This window comes from Bubalus kerabau, chromosome 23, assembly GCF_029407905.1.
Source record: "Bubalus kerabau isolate K-KA32 ecotype Philippines breed swamp buffalo chromosome 23, PCC_UOA_SB_1v2, whole genome shotgun sequence".
NCBI classification, from domain to species: domain Eukaryota; kingdom Metazoa; phylum Chordata; class Mammalia; order Artiodactyla; family Bovidae; genus Bubalus; species Bubalus kerabau.
Window position 1 is genome coordinate 10,588,963 of NC_073646.1, and position 21,279 is coordinate 10,610,241.

Here is a 21,279-nt window from a genome sequence, read left to right on the forward strand (position 1 = left end):
AAGTCCTGGCCAAAATGGAGGGGGGGTCAGCGTGGGGTTCACCTGAGCTCAAATTCCACTCTGCCCCTCTCCAGAGTGTGACCATGAGCAGCAAGACATGTCACCCCGCTGGCCTCAGTCTCTTTTTTTTTGCTTCAGCTTAGGGGATCTTAGTTCTCTGACCAAGAATTGAACCCAGGCTCTCAACAGTGAGAGTGCTGAGTCCCATCCACTGGACTGCCAGGGAATTCCCTGGCCTCAGTTTCTTCATCTGTAAAATGGGAGTGATAATAATATTTACTCCCAAGCAGTTTTGTGGGGTTTAAATTAGTCAAGATACTTAAGACAGTGTCTGGTACACGAAAAAACTCGATATAGTAAGCTAAACAATACGAAATCGCTTTTATCTGTTGACCTATGTGCTGTGCTGTGCTTAGTCGCTCAGTTGTGTCCGACTCTTTGCGACCCTTTGTAACCCACCAGGCTCCGCTGTCCACGGGGATTCTCCAGGCAAGAACACTGGAGTGGGTTGCTATGCCCTCCTCCACTGTTGACCTATACAACGGTCAATTTCATATGATTCAGACTTACTTATTATTACCTCACTATGATGTCCACTGTCGATACTTGTACTTTATAATCTTTCAAACCACTGGTGTCTACATAATCACTCATCTCTTGCTAAGAGGAGTAGGGTGGCTCTTATAAGACTCATTATGCAGATATGAAGAAAGCACAGAGAGGTTAGCTAAACTTTCTGAGGTCACACAGCAAGTTCTCACCAGTTGTTGTGGTTCGGTCGCTCAGTTGTGTCCGACTCTTTGCGGTCTCAGGGAGTGCAGCACGCCAGGCTTCCCTGTCCTTCACTATCTCCTTGAAGCAGAATCAAGTTAAAAAGGCAGGGTCACTAGACTTCTGGTGTCCCCATGACCCCACACTAAACTGGGTGGGAGGTGGAATTTGGAGGCAGTTTGTGTTGGGGACTCCGGACCACCCCCCGTCCTCTGACCTGGCCTCCGTGTGCCATGGCCCCCTCACAGGATGTGGACGCCCACCATCCCCTTTGGCGTCCAGGAACACCTGCAGCAGCTGGACCCACGAATCATTCTGAGATGATCCAGGCTGTGGCTGGGACAAGAGAACTGAGGTGAGCTTGGGAGGGGAGAGCCCCGGAAGGCTCCAGGGACAGGGTCCCAGGAAGTCAGTATCCGGGAAAAGTGGGCGGGGCAGCAGCTAGGAGCTGGGTGACCACTCCTGGACCCGTGTTCTGTCTGCTGCCCCTCTACCCCACCCCCTTCTCTGCTGGGGTGTCTTCTAAAGGCTCTGAGGACTTGGGCCCTGGGGATCCTCCCTGTGGTCATGTCTGGGGCCCCAGGAAGGACAGGCAGGTCAGCATGCATGCCCCGCGGCCCTCAGCATTAGCAGGTCTTCCTCCGAGGACGCCCCGGCTAGCCCGGCTGCTATCTCAGTCCTCGGGCTGCCCCGTTGCCCGGCCCTGTCTCCAGAGGAATTCGTTCTACCAGTTTCTGTGCACGTGACTGTCCTTTCGCTTCCGTGCGCCCCCCGACCTGGGATGTCCCCTCCTCCATCCCCGCACCCCTCCCATCCCTGGGCTCGACCACGCTCTCGCCCTGTGCTGACCTGCCCTGTCCTAAAGCTTCCTTATTTCCCCTCTCCCAGCCTCCCACAGCATGCTCTCCGAGGACACTGACCGTGCTGGACCCTCGCCTGGTTCTTTGGGGACACAGCTTTTCTCTGCCTGTGTCCCGTGGGACGTGGTATTGTGGTGCCCAGCCCCAGTGACTCAGGGTCAGCCCCCGCCCAGCTGGGGAGAGGACCGGCTGCCTGCTCTGTGGACCGACCCCTTGGTTCCCTGGGTGGATGTCAGCCCTGCTCAGCCACCGCGGCTCTGGCAGGTGGGCGGGCGCCCGGGGGCCGCTGCTGAATGCCCAGAAGCCCTGAGGCATTCCCCGAAGGACACTGCGGACAGCCGTGGTCAAGGCCAGGGTGATGGGTGAGGCGGCCACAGATCCGCCTGCCCAGGTCCCTTGTGGCCTGGGGGAAAGCACGTTTCCAGGCTGCTCTTCTAGCAGGACCAGCTCCAAGGATGCCTGTGAGCATCATCCAGCCTGTTCATTTCCCAAAGCACGACGGCTGGAAATTCTCAGCAGCTGCCTTCTGTCTCTGGGACTCACTGGTTTGCACTGACTCTTTTCACCGAGGCCAAAGCTAGGCCTGGCCATACACACTGGACCTTCTCGGAGAAAGAGCTGACGATACACTAACGGAGGAGGGGCGGGGCCGTGGCCTGGACCACATTCGCCTTTTTGCCTCCATTTCCTGTTTGTTTGTTTTTTTCCACTACATATAAATCTGTCATTTAATCCCATGGGCAGGTCCTGTTTACGTTGTGATTACTAAGTTTGGGGTGCACATTCTTATGGCTAACTAATGCATCACAAGCCACCCCCAAAACGCAGTGGCTAAAAACAGCACCAATGTTTATTCTGCTCTTAAACATCTGTCTTTTGGGCAGGGCTTGGCGGGGACTGCTCATCTCTCTGCCCTGCTCCAGGTCAGCTGGGGTCGTCTGAAGGCTCTGTCTCTCATATGCCTGGCACCTGATGCTGACTGCTGACTGGGGGCCTCAGTGCCTCTAAGTGGGGCGGGGGGCTCTCCATGTGGGGGCTTCCTCATGGCCTGATGGCTGGGTTGAAGGGTGATCACGCCAACAGGAAGAGAGGTTAGGAGGAGGAGACCGAGACCACGGGGAGAAATCGTGTCCTTTTTATAAGCCAGCCTTGGCTGTCACACAGCATCACTTCTGCCATATTCTACGGCCAGTTGACTGGGACCCTTGCTCTCCTCCCCTTCCCAGAACCCTCCACCCCCACCCACCCACCCAGCCAAACACACACAGCAGAGTCCACTTTGGCTCCAGTCCTGTCTTTGGGGAAAGGATTTTCTCTACGGCTTCCTACCCTTCATTGGAAAATTCACAACTCGGCGGTCAACAAGGGTGAAGCACTGTGAGCTTTACCTTGCATTTTCCTCTTTCTCTGCCCCACCGCTCTATCCTGGGAGTCTCTGCTTAGCTGAGCTGGCGTCAGGCCCTGGCCGTGGCAAGCCTGGAAGGGACCTGGCAGCTTTGCTGTCTACATAGAGAACTGCCAGGTTGGTTGGTGTTTTTCACTGGAGCATGGCTTGCTCGGTCAGAAGCCCTGATTTGGGACAGCTTGGCTATTTCCTGGCGGCTGTGGGAGCTGCCTGTGCCCCAGTCTGGTTGCCTGGCTCCCAGACTCTCCCCCTTTTCCCAGCGAGTAGGGGTTGAGGGTCAAGAGCGTCAGAGGGATTCTGATCCAGCTGTCTAGCTGGACGTCCTCGCAGAAAGGTGGTGCCTTCCGCCTTAGGGGAAGCCTTCTAAGCAAGGAAGGCCCCACATGCCCTGGGGGCTAAGGGCATCCAGCCTTGTACCGGGGCATCACCCCTCATGGTGTCCCTGCACGTGTGGGATTTGTGGACTCCATGCAACTCCCACGTGTGCAACCATAGGAAGACAGTCTCCTTCTGGTCCAGGCATCTACAGCACCCTTCAATCAGGTGAGGTGGGCATGACCATCCCCGCTGCTTTTGATCTGTTCACGGGTGACAAAATGAGATCAGAGGCTATAATTATTCATGGTGACGACTTTAAATAAGAGATGTGTGCATGCATGGGTGTTCAGTCATGTCTGACTCCTTGTGACCCCATGGATTGTAGCCCACCAGGCTCCTCTGTCCATGGGATTTCCCAGGCAAGAGTACTGGAGTGGGTTGCCATTTCCTCCTCCAGGGGATCTTCCCAACTCAGGGATGAAACTCGTGTATTGTGCGTCTTCTACATTGGCAGGCAGATTCTTTACCACTGTGCCACCTGGGAAGTCCTGTTTATTTTTTAAGGCATTTAAATTGTATATATATGTTGTTGTTCAGTCGCTTAGTTGTGTCTCTTTTTTCAGTGTCTGACTTTTTGCAATCCCATGGACTGTAGCCCGCCAGGCTCTGTTGTTCATGGGATTTCCCAGGCAGAAATACTGCAGCAGGTTGCCATTTCCTCCTTCAGGGGATCTTCTAACCCAGAGATACAACCCATGTCTCCTGCACTGGAAGCAGAGTCTTAACCACTGGGCTGCCAGGGAAGTCTTGTCCATGCACTTTTAAACACTTGCTTTTCTCTTTAGGCTTCTCCCCCAAAGAAACGTCTCCCTCCTTCCGCTCCTTTTTCTCAAAAGTCTTCTGTTTGCACCTCTCAGCACCCTTTCTTAGAATCACCTGAAGGCCTTTCCTCTCCCACACCTCAGTCTCTTCACCTATAGAATGGAGCTGACCAGCCACTCCTTGTTAAACATGGTATGTACATGAAGGTACTTTGCAAAGCATCAGGTGTTCTGCAAACTGGAGAGAATTGCTGCAAGTGGATCTGACAGTCATCCGTTTGCTCTTTCCCTCACCTGCTCACTCCCCTCATCTCTAGGGGAGGTCTACCAGGCGCCAAGTGGTTGCTCAGCGGTAAGGAATTATGCAGGTTTGATTCCTGGGTTGCAAAGATCCCTTAGAGAAGGAAATGGGATTTCCTGGAGTGTATTCTTGCCTGGGAAATACCATGGACAGAGGAGCCTGGTGGGCTACAGTTCATGTGTCCAAGAGTCGGACACAACTTAACCACTAACCACCACCACCACATGCCCAACACAGGGGATCCCCACCTCCAACTTCTCTGGGATTCGGGCCTGATTTTCAGCTTGGCCATCAGGCGTTTCCCACCACACCCGAGATGGGTCCTGGCTTGTTAGAGGCTTGTGGACGCCAGGAGGGGGCCCAGGTGGGACTCCCACACCAGCCCAGCTTGGATAGACCCTCCAAGCCCCACTGGATCTCCAACTGTGGAGGTCCTGATTCTTCTGCCCTTTTATCAGAGGTTCTGTGTAAGGACTCCTTTCCCAAATCTCAAAGGAAAAAAAAAAAAAGGCAGGGCCCCCAGGGGTTGGAGTTGCATACATTTTTTAATTAAAGAAGTTAGCCTCCTAAGTATTGCTTTTACAGGTTTATCGAAGTCAAGTATTCATACCACTCACATTTTCCAAAAATATTTCTGGCCGGAGGAGTGGCTGTCCCCACCCCTGGCACAATGTATCAGTTCTGGCAACTTGATGGCGAGCAAACAACTTGAAATGAATGAGTCCAAACCCCACCCTCAGCCCCCCAGGTGTTCTTTTCCTTCCGAGCCTCTCTCGGAAGCAGTCGCTGCATCTAGGCCCGGCCTCGGGACAGACCCCATAGGGCTTAGAGCTCCACTGGCATCAAACAGCTGGGAGTCGCTTTTGTGTATGACGTCCTCTCTCTCCGAAGGTTAAGTGGGGTAAGCAGGTGCAGCCGGGGGTGGAAAGCAGGGAGGCTGACTCTGGCTGGGTTCATGTAAACATCCACTGAGATGGCGGAAGGTCGGAAGCCAGGGCGAGGCTGTGTGCACGCCGCCGCAGGCAGGCGAGGTCTCCGGGCACCCCTGCCTCACCCTCTGGGTGGGGGCACGTGCCTTCCGGACCTTGGCGTCCATTCTCAATCTCTCTGTCCCACCGTCCTGGGCCCGGACGGGAACCTCTCTGTTGGCACGGAGCTTTCGAGGGGAGCAGGCCTGGCAAGAGGGACAAAGGGGTGTTACTAGCACCGAAGCACTGACCTACCCCCATCCATCAAGAGGTTTGAACTTGGGGAACCACCAGGAACCTCGACCTTAGGCTGGCGCTGCTGTCCTGTAACTTTTTTTTTCCTTTTCTGGGGTGGGCCATTTTTAAAGTCCTTATTGAATTTGTTACAATATTGCTTCTGTTTGATGCTTTGGGTTTTTTGGCCAGGAGGTATGTGGAGTCTTAGGACTTCCCTGGTGGCTCAGAGGAAAAGAATACGCCTGCAGTGCAAGAGATGCAGGAGAGGTGGATTCGACCCCTGGGTCAGGAAGATCCCCTGGAGGAAGAAATGGCAATCCACTCCAGTACCCTTGCCTGGAAAACCCTACGGACAGAGGAGCCTGACAGGCTACAGACCATGGAGTCACAGAGTTGGACAGGACTTAGCACAAATGTGGGGAATGTGGGATCTTGGCTCCCCGGCCAGGGATCGAGCCCTTACCCCCTACACTGGGAGAGGTCTTAGCCACTGGACTGCCAGGGAAGTCCCCTATGATCTTTTATTAAAAAATCTTAATGTGTCTGGTTTCTAAGGACCAGGCTGGAGAAGCAGTGCAGTTTCACCTGGGAGAGGAAGGGCTATCTCACTCCTGGCAGAAAATCCCCAGGAGGGGCATCTCGGGAGCTTAGGAAGGAGGGGGTAGCTTGCTCAGGGTCGCCTGGGGTCAGCTGGCTGACATGAGCTCCAAGGAGTGGGCAGGGCTTGGCAGCAGCTCCCACCCTGCCGGGAAGATGCCTCATTGCCTACAGGAAGGCTGTGGCCACAGCCAAGCTACTCAGCAGCCCCACCTGGCCCGTCTTCCCAGGGCACAGCATCCTCCCCATCTGGCTCCCCCCGGGTCCTCGTTTCTTGCCCCCCCTCTCTCTGGGTCCAGCTGTGCCTGCAGCATCTCACATTCCCATGCCCACCCCCTTACAGCCCCCACGAGTCCTGCCCCAATTCTGAGTCTCACCACCTTTGATGCCGGCTCAGACTACTTCTGCAAATGTCATCAAGCATCACATAAAACTCAGACATTAGGAACTTCCCTGGTGGGATTAATAAGAATTGACCGTTCAACACAGGGGACATGGATTCGATCCCTGGTTGGGGAACTAAGATTCCATATCTGCAGGACAAGTAAACCCACACAGGCTTTGGGCAATGAAGAACCTATGTGCCCCAACTAAGGTCCGATGCAGCCACATTAAATAAATATTAGGAAAATAATAATTTAAAAAACTTATACGTTAAACACATGTATTATTGTTCATCAGGAGTTACTGATATTTGGGGCAGGACAATTCTCTGACATGTGGTAACACCAAAAATGCCCGCTCATTCCATTTCCTAGGGCCACCTGAGGGGACAGAACTGCTTCTGCTGAGAACCATGAATGTCCCCACTTTATAGGCTACAAAACAGAGGTTCAGACCTGTTTGAAGTTGGGACCTGCCTGAAGTTGCTTAACTGTGGGAGGCGAGGCTGACATGGGAATAGTGATAAAGATGGAGACAGTTAACCATCAGGGCAGGTACCATCTCCTGAGCTTTTACTCTGCACCATGAGCCCTAGGCAGAGTGTGGGTGCTGCACCCAATTTAGTCCACTCACCCTCCCGAGGCACCCTAACCTGGCAGCTTCCAGCTGCAGGGACCCACCTCTTTGCCTGAGGCCTCTCTGCCTCCAGAGCCTGCTTGGGCTCCAGGCTGCAAGTGCAGGCAGAGCCAATATTTTTCCACAGCTGCCTTCCAACCAGTAAAGGCCAGAAAGCTGGGAATCAATACCCCATTCCCTGCGGGCTCATGCAGAAAAGAATCCGCCTGCAATGCAGGAGACTCAAGTTCTATCCCTGAGCTGGGAAGATCTGGAGAATGTAATGACACCACTCCAGTATTCTTGCCCTGGAAATCCCATGGACGGAGGAGCCTGGTGGGCTCCAGTCCATGGGATCACAGAGTCAGATGTGACTGAGAGCCTGACACTTTCACCCTTCCAGCTCTCGTGTGGTGGCTGGAGTGACTCTGAGCTACATTCTCCATTACACTGCTTCCCAGAGCTCCTGAGCAGGACTGAGCCCAGGGCCGTGGAGGTGACCTGCTAGATGATACATTCCTTTCTGGTCTCACTGCCCCACTCCACATCAGTTAATTCCTGGGCACAGCCTGCTAAGTTGCTTCAGTTGTGTCCAACTCTTTGCAGCCCTACGGACTGTAGCCCCCCAGGGCTCCTCTGTCCATGGGATTCTCCATGCAAGAATATTAGTGTGGGCTGCCATGCCCACCTTCAGAGGAATCTTCCTGATCCAGGAGAAGATCTTATGTCTCCTGCATTGACAGGTGGGTTCTTTACCACTAGTGCCACCTGGGAAGACCCTGGATCACTTCCCAAATAAACAATGTGCACTGGAATTGTTTGCTCCTGGGGATTGCACACCTGAGATGGAGCATCACACGGGTCATTTCATTCAACCCCCCTAACACCTCAGGAGTTAGGTACTATTATGATTCCATTTTACAGATGAAGACACTCAGGTTCAGATGGAGTAAGAAACTTGTTTAAGGATGCTCAGCTCTCCAGGACTTTTTCCACTGGAGATTTTAAACACTACATAACCTCACGCGTCATGTATGCCAGGGCCTGACCTGGGCACTGGGGACCGAGATGAGTGTAGTCTCTGCCTTTGAAACACATCTAGGGAGCAATTGCAGCCTAAGGTAACATGCTGACCCAGGAGGAAGCACAGGGAATGGATGGAGCCGAGTCTGGGGAAAGGTGTTTATGAAGGACACGCCAGGTAGTGGGAGGACTGGTGACCAGGACTCAGAACCTCCTATAGTTTGGTTTGGGGTGGAAAGGGGTTGAAGGCTGGTCGTAAGTGCACACGTGCTAAGTTAAGTCAGTCGTGTCTGACTCTTTGCAACCCCATGGACCATAGCCCACCAGGCTCCTCTGTCCATGGGATTCTCCAGGCAAGAACACTGGAGTTGGCTGCCATGCCCTCCTCCAGGGATCAAACCTGCATTTGTTGTGCAATTACAGGTGGGTTCTTTACCACGAGTGCCACCTGGGAAGCCCAGCCCTGGGGGAGACACCGAGAGGTTAGCAGGGGCCACATCAGGTCAGTTTCTTGTGTCCTCCGCAGATTCATTTAGGACTCAGCTAGGAACACATCCTTTCACTGCTCAAGAGACCGTCCGCGGCTCCCACTGATGACCCAGGACCTGGCAGGCCGGAGGGGAAGCCAGGGCTGCAACCAGCGCAGTGGAGAGCTCCAGCCTCCAGAAGTGTTCATGAGTTCCCCTTCCATCCCACCAGGAGCCCACCTTCTGCAGACCTCCGTCCCCCATGGGGACTCTGGGTTTCCCTGTGGCAGTCAGTGTGGAGCTCCCCAGACCTCTGGCATCCAGGAAAGCAGAGCAGATTGTTTATTCCAATTCAGCATTACCAGGGCTCACTCACTCTCCAAGGCAGGGGAGTGAACTTGAGCCCATTTCAGAATTGGGGGGAAGGGCTGTTAGAGAACATGGGACCCCCACTTGGAACAGGGCCTCACTCCCCTCCCGATGCTCATGACTGCAAACAACCTAAGTCCCAGGCAAGCGTCAGCCTGGCTAGTGCGACTCTGTCACACGTACTAACTTCCGGAAGGAACAGGCTCGGGCGCCAGCTCCCACTAGGATTCACTAAGGCCCCCTGTTCTCATTGTTCATCTGCAGGGTCACCTTCTATTTATGGAGAATGATGCCAGTCTTCCCTTTCTGATAGTAATACCATAAAGATCCTCTCTTTCCACCACATTAATTTCACTTTAAAAAGAGAGCCTCTGGTTTGAAGATAGTAACTGCATAACCCCGCTGGCTCAGATGGTAAAGAATCTGCCTGCAGTGCAGATCTGGGTTCCATCCCCGGATCAGGAAGATCCCCTGGAGAAGGGCATGGCTACCCACTCCAGTATTCTTGCCTGAAGAATCCTGTGGACAGAGGAGCCGGCGGGCTATAGTCCATGGGGTCACAAAGAGTCGGACATGACTAAAAGACTAACACTTGTGTATGTTTAACTTGTGTTAACTGCATAAATAACAGTTCAGGTAACAGCTCAGACAATGAGCAAATATGGCAAAAATTGCTGATGGTATCATATGAGGTTTGGGAGACCCTGATCTGGTCACTCCAGAGAATGAAGGGACCCAGAGAGGGCAGTGACCTGTCCTAAGTCACACAGCACACTGAGGACAGAGGTGTGGCCCCAGGCCTCTATTGGTGGGAGGATGTCCTGGCTCCTCTCATCCGTGCCACACATTGCTGCTGTTAGAGACCAACCTCCTCGTTTCTTTGACTTGCAAATCTGGTCTCACAGCAAACCAGCTGACAAATTATCAAGCACTTGTGTTCACTTTGTACTATCTGCTGCAACTCATGGCTTAGCTCATTTATTCCTCAAAACCACCCCAGGAGGTAGAGCCAAGGAGGACCATCATCCCTGAATTGCAGATGGGGCTCAGAGAGGTTAAGTTAACCAAGCAAGGTCACACAGCTCATAAGTGGCAGACCCAGGATTTGAACCTCTGTGGTCTGACCCCATCGTCTTTCTCAGTTCCTCTTGGCACCTAGTTCATTTCTTTCCTCTGGCATCAGAAGCCCCGGGCTGAGAACATTCCGAGGCTGCAGCTTAGAGAGTCTAGGCAGTGGGTTCTCCCACCTCCTGACGTCCTTAGAGCATGACCAACAATTCATCAGCTATTAGCTTTGGGTGTTTTCTCTTTCTGAAACTGTAACCTTTCCTTCCAGGCCACTCCCCAGACCTGGACAGAAGGAATGGCTGGCTGGTTTGTCATCAGAATGATAGTTGGGCACTTAATTCATCTTAAGAAACAATGTCTCAGTCTGGTTATCTGTGGGGAGACGCTTTGAGATCTGTCTTAAAGGTGACGGTGGGGTGATGCTCTGGACGTGTTGGAAGAGAATTCTTTGTGCAGTTGGGCTGTTCCACTCTCCTGCTCCTCTGGGATAGCCCGGGTGAGGTCTGGAATTGGCCAGTCTCAAGTCCTTCAGGCTCTGCCCCTTCCTAGCTGTGTGACCTCAGGCAAGTCACCTAACCTCTCTGGGCGTGTGTCCCTATCTGAAACAAACTGCTGGCTGTTTGTTACAAGGATTACATGAAACTGTGTTGGTGGAATGCCTGCAATACCCAGCACACACGGCCCCTCCCCTCCATGTCCCCACCTGTTCTCAGCTAGGAAACACACAGGGTGGGAATGGGGGTCTCCTCGGTGCAGGGGGTCTTCTAAAGGGGCAATCCTTCCGTCCTTCAAAAGACCCTGCCTGCTGGGCACCCACTGCCCATTCCTCCTCCTCCACGTACCCACCAGCCAATTAAAGCTGTAAAGACAGACGCCAGCAGCTATGACTTGCCCAGGGTCTCCGCTGCCATCTCAGCACCAGGCCGCGCACAGGAAGGCCTCTGCCGTGTCTGGTGGATGAGTGCGTGGCTGGAAGCGGGAGGGCGAAGGAGACCTCGCCTGTCTGCCTGAGTCCAGGCTCCTAGGGGAAGCCAGGGTCCTGGCCGCTTTCTCCAGAGGGTCTGGATGCTGGTTTCTGAGTCGGCGGTTGATGCCCCTCAAGCACAGGTGCTGTGGTGATTCCTCATCAGGAGCGCCTCCAGCTGGCCCGAGCCCCAGGCTCCATGAGGCCTTCTGAATCCTTCCACAGTCAAGAACCACCTGAACTACTGGCCTGTTTCTCCCCGGCAAATTCCACAATTGTAAAAGCAATCTTATGTCATCATCGTGAATGAAGAAAAAAAGACCATCTGTCATAAACAGAAAGAAACGGATAAATGCTGAAAGTGAAACCATTAATTCTAGCCAGATACCTCTGGCCCTGCAGAAAGGGAGCCTGGGCCGGGTTCCTCTGCGCCAACGTGCAAAGCAGCAGGTGCCCAAGATGGGGCAGGGCATCCACAGCCGGCCCGCACTAGGCGTCGGCGTGCTCACTGCCTCCCGGGGACGCCTGCAGACGAGGCCTCACTGGGAGCACTGGGAGTGTGGCCAGGAGGCGCCACGCAGCCCCCTCACAGCGGGGTGTCTGGGCCGAGTCCCTGAACCTCCCCAAGCCTCAGTTTTCCGCCCTGTCTAATGGAGCTAATAATGAGCCCTGCCCCACCTGTTTCATGGGGTGAGGCTCAGGGGAAACTGGAAATGCAGTTATTTACAACCACCGAGCCAAGGCCCCTGGCAGGAAGGACTCCCAGGAATGGAGCTTGCCCCTCAGGGGGTGACTGACACTGGAACCAGGTCCCAGCCACCCCCAGGCTTGGGGCAGGGGCTGCCAGCTACGAGGATACCAGCATCACCTGGCTCCCTGGGCACCATTTACCACCACCCTTGGACTGCTTCAGAGGCTGCCCAACAGACATGCCCTCCTTGGCAACTGGCCCCCACAGAGAGGAAGGGGGCCCGAGAAAGGGGAAGGCTTCTTGGGCCGACCTGCTCTGGGTCTGACACACCACCATCACTGATGGCATCCCTGGCAAGAATCAACTATGGGGCCATTACCATCTCACCTAATGTGCAAGAGCCTTTCAACGGCTTTCACAGCTCAGTCGTGTTTGACTCTGATACCCATCGGACTGTAGCCCGCCAGGCTCCTCTGTCCAGGGGATTTTCCGGGCCAGGATACTGGAGTGGGTTGCCATCTCCTCCTCCAGGGGATCTTCCCGACTCAGGGATTGAACCCTCGTCTCTTGCATCTCCTGCACTGGCAGGCAGATTTGAGCCCTTCAACAGGGGCCACTATTTTCCCCATTTTACAGAGAAGGAAACTGAGGCCTGGGGAGGTGAAGGCCCTAGTCCAGCTGGGACTTAAACCCAAATCTGACTGAAAAGCCTCTAAGCACCAGTCTTAAGGGGTCCACAGAGATGGCCTGGGATAAACCTGAGAGACACCCAGGGAGCCAGTGACTGGCTTTTTGGTTCTTGGCCAACCATTATGGTTACCTGGAGAAGAAAGTTCCACTTTGATGCTAGAGTTTATCACATGACAGTTGCTAACTTGACTTTTTGACAAAGAGCTGGGGGCCCTGTGCCTTTAGCTGGCTTTAGTATTTGTCCAGAAGTTAATGACTTGGCACTTAGTATTTTTATCCATGCCAAGTGATGCTGGTTTTCTCTTTTCAGTGACATAAACAGTCTTTTAAAAATAAATTCACATGAAAAAGACAGATTTTTAAGAAATTAAGCACTAGAACAAACATACTTCATCATAAACTGTTAAGGGAGGAACAGGAACTCTGCAGCAGAGAGAGGTGGTAGGCAAGTCCGTAACCAAGTGGTCAGAGCTATCATCTCCAGGAATGAGGCTGCCAGACACCACGTGTCTCCTGATGCGATGTACTCAGGACACACGCTCACTTCCCTGTGGTATTCCTGCCAAAAAGGACACCATCTGAAGCTAAACTCAGGAGTAAACATCAGACAATCCCAACCGAGAGACAGTCTACAAAATACCAGACTCGCATGCTTCAAAAATGTCAGTGTCATGAAACACACAGACTGAGGGACTATTCAGACTAAAGACGGCATCAGAGACATGACGGGGGATGACCAGGGCGACCTGGGATTGGCTCCTGGGCCTCAGCCCCCTCCCCACCCTCCCTGTTTTTACTGAGAGGACACTACTGGCACAACTGATGACATCTGAATAGTCACAGCTCACACTGGTCCTGAGGCTGTTATCAACATTCAGCCTGTTGGTTTTGACAGTGGTACTGTGATGATTTAAGTAAATGCCCTCATTCTAAGGAAATACACACTGAAATATTTAGGAGTAAATGAACATATTATCTGCAGTCTGGTTCAGAAAAATATTCATACATGTACACCTATATATACACATACATGGAAGCATGTATATATATATACACACGCATGTGCACCGAGTAAGCATTTTGTACACATGAACAAGCGTGGCAAATATGAATGCATGCACTTGGTGAATTTGGGTGAAGTGTATATGGGAATTCTTTGCAACTTGTGTAATTGTGAAATTATTTCAAAATAAAGTTTAAAAAAAGTAACTCAGACCAAGGACCAAGAGAATATCTGAGGCAGGCCTGGCAGAGCCACAGAGGGGAGCTGGGAGCCCCTCTGCACCCTCCTTCAGCGCTGGGTCAGGGCCTTGGCTGTCTTGCTGGCTTTGTACCCCTGGTGCCTCACCCCCCTTTCCAGGCCTCAGTTTCTTTCTCTGAGACATGGGGGATGCGGCTGACTGTCCTTTTTATTGTGGCCCTGGTTTCCCAAAAGCAAACTATGCTTTCAGAAGTCCCAGGAGGGGAGGGTGGCACATAAACCAGGGATACCAATGCTCAAGTTGACAGGAGCCCTCAATTCTGAGTTCAGGAAACAGAGGCAAGGGCTGTGAGGGTTTCCCTCGGATGAAATCTCCAGTTTGCACAACTCAGGCAATGAGGGAATGGGGCCCCCGGCACCTCAGCTGTCTTGAGACACACATGGGGGTCTTCACCTGTCCAGTGGGGCAGCAGGCACACTTCCCAGGGGGCCTCAGGGCAGCACAGCCCTGAGGCCGCAGGGCCTGGGGGCGCACCCATCTTCCCACGTCACCACCACTTGTCTCCCTCCCACCTGGCTCCCCCGTCTGCCCTGACCCCTCCTCGGAGCTCCACCGCGGCCTCTCCCACCATCTGAACCTATCGTGTGAATCCCGGAGGGAGGGTTGGGTTTCCGAGCAGGGAAGCCAGATGCCCAGCCTGAGTGTTCTGCTGATGGCACAGGCCAGACTGCCACCAAGAGACAAGGGCAGGTGGGTCAGGACGGAGCTGTGGCACCAGTCAGAACACTGATATCTGGGAAACCCTGTGATAAGCAGACCTAGTCCGCCTACCCTTAGCTCCCAACCTGGCCTCCCCCAGGCTATGCTGACTTAGGCAGCAACACTCTCCAGTCCCTCCATTTCCAGTGCAGAGAGCCTCTTCTCCCTCTGCGCCAAAAGAGCGCTGGCAGGCAGAGGCTGCTTTCATCAGGAACCAGGACAAATCAATCCAGCTAAGCTGCCTCCGCAGAGGAACTGCTGGGACGTGAGGACTCTCCCCAGCGCCTGGGCCAGCTACAGCGGCCCTCTCTCCTAGGAAGGAGCGCCTGGTCCCCAGTCCCCGCTCCCGGGCAACGAAGAATACTCGAGGAAAATCACAGCCATGGCTCTCCAGGTCGGGTGGCCTTAGAGACCACAGGGCGATGGAAAAGGTCTCTTGAGGGTCCCAGGCCAGCCAGGCAGAGTAGGAAGTCTGCCCTGGTGGTCCAGACCCGGACCCGCCCAGCACTCAGGCAGCCAGACCCCTCTTGCTCATGAAAGAAGAGAAAGTGAAAGTTGCTCAGTAGTGTCCAGCTTTTGGCTACCCCATGGACTACACAGTCCATGGAATTCTCTAGGCCAGAATACTGGAGTGGGTTGCCGTTCCCTTCTCCAGGGGATCTTCCCGACCCAGGGATGGAATCCAGGTCTCCGGCATTGCAGGTGGATTCTTTACCAGCTGAGTCAAAGAGAAGACCGTCCTGCTCATCGTGGGATATAAATATGCCTACTTGAGGGTTCGTGCAGGTTTTTACATTCACAAGGGCCTGAGTGTACAATAATAGTCGTTAATTTTCATGTGTCACACACATAGGGGAAGGTCTAAGAGCTTTACATCTATCTCATTCAACCCTCAGAATGAAGTAGATGATGATCCCTGCTTTACAGAAGAGGAATCTGACACCTGGGGAGGTACTGTAGCATGCCCAAGGTCACAACTAGGATTGGTATTTGAACTTAGGTCAACTTGAGCCTAGGCACTTTGCGACCCCATGGACTGTAGCCCGCCAGGCTCCTCCGTCCATGGGATTTCCCAGACAAGAATACTAGAGTGGGTTGCCACTTCCTCCTCCAGGGGATCTTCCCAAACCAGGGATCAAACCTGAGTATCCTGCACTGGCAGGTGGATTCTTTACCACTGAGCCACCTGGGGAAGCCTAATACTGCCTCCTTAGATAGGTGCTCAACAAGCATTTGAGAAACTGAGTAATGTGGAAAAAAAGAGGAAGCAAAAATGAGTGCACCTTTCATGCTGAGATCACCCTTGTCCCCCATGCCTGGCGAGCCCACATCCTTGGTCAGTGTTTCCTGGATCGGCCTGTGTGTAACAGGAGACTGTGTCTACCTGAGAAAGAGCGAGAAGGAGCAAGATTTGACTACTGGTATTCTTCTGCTTACGAAAGACGCCAGGAGAGGAGGTGCAGTCAGATCATCTTTCATCTTTCCCACAGGCTTTTCTTGCTACTAGCCACCCCTCCCCAGCTGGAGTCTGGGCTTCTTGTCTTTGGGACCTAGGCCACCGTGGCTTGGCTCTGGGACTGAGCAAGAAGGCACGCTGTGCCTGGTTCCCACCACTTCTCCAGGCACCAGTATTTCCCACAGCCCCGGGCATCCCCACCTGCTGGAGTCAGGCCCTGTCACTTGGAAAGCTTTGCAAGGGTGTCCTTGAGATACACTTCCTGGTGTTTCTGCTCAAACAGTGTTGGCTGCAAAGTATGCCGAAGCATTTGGGCTTCGCTTTTTGGTCCAGAGAGTGCCAATGTTTTCATTTGGAATGGGAAGTGTTGCAGTTGATGTGGTGAAGAGATAAAATAAGACATTCATCACCAAGTTGCACTAACTGTAAGTCAAAGGCTTGGTTGGGGGCGGGGATTCATCTTGGGATCTCTAGGGCTTGGCAGCGGAGCGTGTGCGCATGCATGCTCAGCGCTTCAGTCGCATCCGACTCTTTGCGATCCCATGGTCCGTAGTCCACTAGGCTCCTCTATCCATGGGATTTTCCAGGCAAAGATACTGGAGTGGGGTGCCATTTCCTCCTCCAGGGCATCTTAGCCACCCAGAGATTAAACATGTGAGAGCATTTGTTGAATGACCCAATGAGTGAATACGCAAAGGGCCTAGAACCAGGCATGGTATATCACTGACACTCAGTACAGGTTCTGAGTGGATCCCATAGGTTCTATCTCCAAAAGGCATTCTTGCTCTGTTTATGTTTCTCCATCTTCACCAACTTTGCCTCATCCAAGCCTAGATCACCTCTGGCCTGAGCAACTAACCAGTTCCTAACTGGCTTCCCAATTTCCACACTTGCCCTTATGGCTCATCCTGCCCACAATCACCAGTTATCCTTGCAAAATGTGGACCAGAATTGTGTCCTTCCCTGATTAAAACCTGATGACTTTCCATTGCTTGTGGCCGTGGCCTCAATGACTGAGGCCCCATCCACCCCACCAACCTCTCCTGGGGCTGTTCTGTCGCACTGGCCTCCTTGAAGTTGTTGGAAGAACCAGCTCTCTCCCACCTCACGACCTTGGCACTAGTGGGTCCCTAGGCCTGGATTGCTTTTCTCCAGATCACGTGTGGCTCCTTCCGTCAATTTAGGGCTCAGCTCAAAGGTGTCACCTCTTCGGAGAGGCCTTCTTTGAACCCCCTGTCTGAAGCAGCCCATCTCCCAGTCTTGTTTCACTTATCCAGGCATTTACTGAGCAATTACTAGATGCCACGAGCTGTTCTAAGCGAGGAAATAGTAGTGAACGCAATAGGGGATGTCGCGCCTTTCTACTGTAACTCTCAAAAATCTCACTGTCTTGTTGGGAACCTGCTTGTCTTTCTCACCAAGTGCCAAGAGGCCTGGGTCTGAGTCTCTCTTGTTCACTGTGTTCACACAAGCACACTAGGTACTGGGTAAACATCTATTCAAGGAAAGAACAAATCGATGGATGGATGGCAGGCAGGCCGCCCAACTGGATAGGTATGCAGAGCAGCCGACACACGCTCCACCGGCACTCGGCTCTTGCTAAGGTCTCCCTGAGCTCAAATAAAGCTTTCTTCGAAGAAATCTCACTGTCAGCCCCCCAGGTTGATACTGCTAGTATGTCTTGCCCACTGCTAGTGTGTCCTGCATCACCCTCTGACTATGGTCATCTAGGCTAAGCCAGGCAAGAGGAAGGGGTAAACGCAGCATGCTTAGGGTGAGTGGCATTAATGCCCATTTTCCAAAAGGAGCCCCTGCCCACCACCTCAGTGTCCCCTGCCACTGCCACTCAGGACAGTGCCTAGCACACCCAGCTGAAGGGCTCAGCTGAGAAATTCCTGCACGTCCCCTGAACCCTCACCAGAGCCTCTCTCATCTAGACCTGCTGCCTCTCTTCCCGGCCGTGACTTTGGCCACGTCTTCCTCCTTGCTGGATCTTCATTTCCCTCCCACCAACACACAAGGTGGGGCCGGACACAGCTTTCTGGTGGCAGCTCAGAGGCAGGGCTTTAACACCTCAGCGCAAGGATCCTGTAGTTCCTTCTCCTGCTGGTCCCCAAGCCCCTTGAGTTTGCCTTGCAAACACAGCAGGCAAAGCCACCGCAGCACCAAGCCCCAGCTGGCCTCCTCTGTGAAAGCAGCCTGCGAAACTGGCAGCCCCTGCAGATTCAAGCTGCGGAACTGATGAGCTGGGGCGCCCTGAAACCTGACTCCAAAACGGGAGCCTAGCCAACGCCAAAGGAAGTACAGGGTTCTTTGCTGAAGGAGGCTTCTCCTCTCACAGCATCAGCCGGGAACCCTTGCTCTAAGTCCCCACCCAGTCCTCCAAGGGGCCATAGGACAAAGGTGATCAGTGTCTGGCTTCCTCCCTCTTTTAACACTGCAAGTCTTCACCTTCCAGGACTAGTGGAAATCCCCCAAAAAGCAAGGTCACCATCGATGCAGGCTAAGGATTGGGGGGGTGAGGGTGGGGAGGAGTTGACAGGCCTGCCTCAAATGGACTTGGGTGCAAAAGCTTTCTCCCTAAGCTGTGAAGTTGCTACTATGGCTAACCAGGAAGCCACTCGCGTCCTGCGTCCCTTCCCTTCTTCAACAGCTGTCACCTTCTCTACGGGAAGCCTTCCAGCCCTGACTAAGGGCCTAAGAAAAATCCAGCCGTTCCCGTCATCCAAACAGACCTGGACTGAGAAATCAGAGGCCTGGGGGAGGGGTGTGTGTCCGGCTTGGGCTGCCCCCTCTTCCTCGCCAGCGCCCCAGCCCGCCCTCATCCTGCGCAGAGAGGGCACTTACAGGCCTCGGAGGCCGGAGTGGGCCTCGTCCCGGGGGTCCCATCCCTGGCCAGGTGGTGCCCTCAATCAACAGCAGCTGCATGACCTGGGCCCCGGTCCGGGCCGACGGTTGCGGGTCGTGGGGAGAGCGGCGGGGGGAAGGCAGCCGAGCCTACTCCAAGTAACCATCGAAGACGTCGAGCTCCGAGTCGGCGTCGTAGAGGCCCGAGCCGGGGTCGGAGAGCACGCCGAGGTCCACGAGCGCCTGGTCCATGTCCTCGGGCAGGAAGACGAGGCCCACGTTGAGGACGATGTACTCCATGAGGAAGGCGTAGTACAGGATCAGCACGTTGACGAAGAACAGGCCCACGTAGAACATAGAGGGCAGGAGCGGCGGCGGCACGGAGGGGACCAGGGGGCCCAGAGCGTCCAGGTGGGCCGCGACCCGGGCGCCGGGCATGCAGCGGGCGGCGAGGGCAGCGGGCGGCGGCGGCGGCGGCCCGGCGATCCAGGCGAGCTCAGCCGCTGCGGCGCCCCGGCGGCCGGCGCGGGGGCAGCTCAGCCATCCAGGGGCTCCCCGGGGCTGGCCCAGGCGGCCCTGGGCCCCGGCGGCGTGCCCTCAAGAGATGTGCGTCGGTCCCTGCTGACGCGCCCCGGCCCTTGAGAGATGCCAGGCGGGTCACCCCACCCGCAGAGGAGGCCACACCGCACTGTCGACCCTTCCAGCGGTCAAGCTGGGCCCCCCCACCCCCTCCCCGAAGTGGCCGGCGGCTGCCCGGGGCTCCTCCGATACTCCCGGCTCCCGCTCGCTGGCCCTCCAGGCGCCTGCGGGGACCCTCCCCACCGCGACTCAGCGTCAAGGGCTAGTCCCGGCGACGGTCTCTTCAGCCGCTCCCGGCCGTTCCTTGATCCCGCCCGGCGCCCGCGAAGGCGATGCGCCCATGGCTGCGGCCGCCGCGTAGCTCTCCAGGTCGCATTCCGAGCACCGCCTCCGGAGCAGCCCCGCGCTCATTGGCTCGCCGCCCTCATCCCCGCGCTCATTGGCTCGCTCGACGCCTGTGCTCATTGGCCCGAGACTTCCGGGGGCGGATACTGCCTCGCTCCTCCCCTCCAGGCGCCGGCTTCTGAGTCGCTTTCGCGATTCCGGACTCAGGGAAGATCTCGAATCCGATTCGCTCTGCGGTTCCGCGACAGAGTAGGGAGAGGGGAAAGACTCAGAACACGATTACAACCGAGAAGTATCCTAAGGCTACAAAAGCTGAAGATTTGAAATCGTGAGCTTCATCAGCACCCTGCTGGACTTGAGTATTGGCGCCACGCCTTTTTGGGACTCAGTTTACCTGTTGAAAAAGGAGGCAGGGTGGGGGTCGGGGACACTGGACCTCACCAGTGAAACTTTTGGCCTTTCCGAAAGTGGCAGTTTTCCACGGTGGGGAAGATCTATCGGCGCCCCGTTCGTCTCTGCAGATTCTGGCTGCTTGGAAGATCCACCCCTCGGCGGGGCGGGGCGGGGCGGGGGGAATCTGCATAATAAAATTCAGGGACAGCTGAGTAAAGAAACTTCCCAGCAGGTCAGACCTGCAGTCGTAGGGTTGCTTCTTGTTTTTATTTTGTAAAACGTGTTTTACAGCAATAATAACGAACGTGGTTAAACATTCAACCAACCAAGAAGTTCACAGAAAAGTGAGTCTCTTCCACTCGCTGATTCCCCTCCTCAGGGGCACCCCTTGTACATCCTTCAGGAGACTGACTGACCTTGCCCAAAGTGCCTCCCAAAGCGGTTTCAACCAGACTTTTAAATCTCAGGCCTCCCTGAGCTGGGTGCTTTACATGCATTGCTTAATTGGAACCAGCTGGGGGAAGTGCAGTATGTTACCCATTTTTACAGACTAGGAAACTGAGGCCCAGAGAAACAGAAGGACCCTAGAAGCTGCTGGGCCTGTGTATGTTTTGAGGCCAGAACTTGCCCTTTTTTCTCCATGGCTCTCTCATGCCCCTTTAAATGAATTATAGAGCAAACCATTAATCCTCCAACTGCTGAAGGTGAAACAAACCTTCATTCATTCACTCTGATATTTGAACACCTATTATGTGGCAAACCTTGTGCTAGGTATTGGGGAGAACACTGGCCCTTAGCCCAATTCTGTCCTGAGCACAGTTAATGGGACACAGTAGACCTTAAAGAACTGTGAGGGGTAGAAAAGGGTGAATGGTGAACAGGGCAGTATCGCCTCCATGGAATTTCCCACTTCCAATCCAGGAGAGAAATTTAGATATATCTTCTGGCCCGGTGTAAGAAGTTGGGTGTTTCCTTATTTTTTAAAATATGGGTGTTTTGGAAATGGCATGGATTTGGGGTGAAGACCAGAGAAATCCACTGAAAGAACAGGACGTTCAGTTTTGGTACACTGTTGCTCGAAGGCCTTTCAATATTTATTTTTTAACTCAAGTAGAAAAAAAGACTGTGAAGGACAAACCAGGCTGTTAA

The 21,279-nt window shown here is 54.1% G+C and overlaps 2 protein-coding genes and 1 long non-coding RNA gene across 5 annotated transcripts in view; 2 read left to right on the forward strand and 1 right to left on the reverse strand.

The window, feature by feature from the left end:
• Positions 1–2,368, forward strand: part of CIITA (class II major histocompatibility complex transactivator) — a 47,059-nt gene extending 44,691 nt beyond the window's left edge. For all 3 annotated transcript variants that reach the window (XM_055562036.1, XM_055562038.1, XM_055562037.1), the window contains 2 exons: positions 1,020–1,126; positions 1,660–2,368. In XM_055562036.1, the coding sequence (XP_055418011.1) occupies positions 1,020–1,095 (76 nt within the window). In that variant the 3' untranslated portion in view covers positions 1,096–1,126; positions 1,660–2,368. The remainder of the gene's footprint in view (positions 1–1,019; positions 1,127–1,659) is intronic.
• A 2,634-nt stretch (positions 2,369–5,002) lies between these two features.
• Positions 5,003–20,095, reverse strand: DEXI (Dexi homolog). The gene is made up of 2 exons (XM_055562160.1): positions 18,814–20,095; positions 5,003–5,650 (listed from the first exon to the last, which is right to left on the reverse strand). The coding sequence occupies exon 1, from the start codon at positions 19,249–19,251 to the stop codon at positions 18,964–18,966; it is 288 nt and encodes a 95-aa protein (XP_055418135.1). The 5' UTR covers positions 19,252–20,095; the 3' UTR covers positions 5,003–5,650; positions 18,814–18,963.
• Positions 5,646–6,017, forward strand: LOC129637857 (uncharacterized). Its single transcript, XR_008707606.1, has 2 exons — positions 5,646–5,770; positions 5,871–6,017. It is a non-coding gene; the product is annotated as an uncharacterized LOC129637857 (long non-coding RNA).
• Positions 20,096–21,279: the final 1,184 nt, after the last annotated feature.

What these genes read in the sequence shown, in the direction of transcription:
- DEXI (XM_055562160.1), bottom strand. Translation starts at nt 19,251, where the DNA reads ATGCCCGGCGCCCGGGTCGCGGCCCACCTGGACGCTCTGGGCCCCCTG.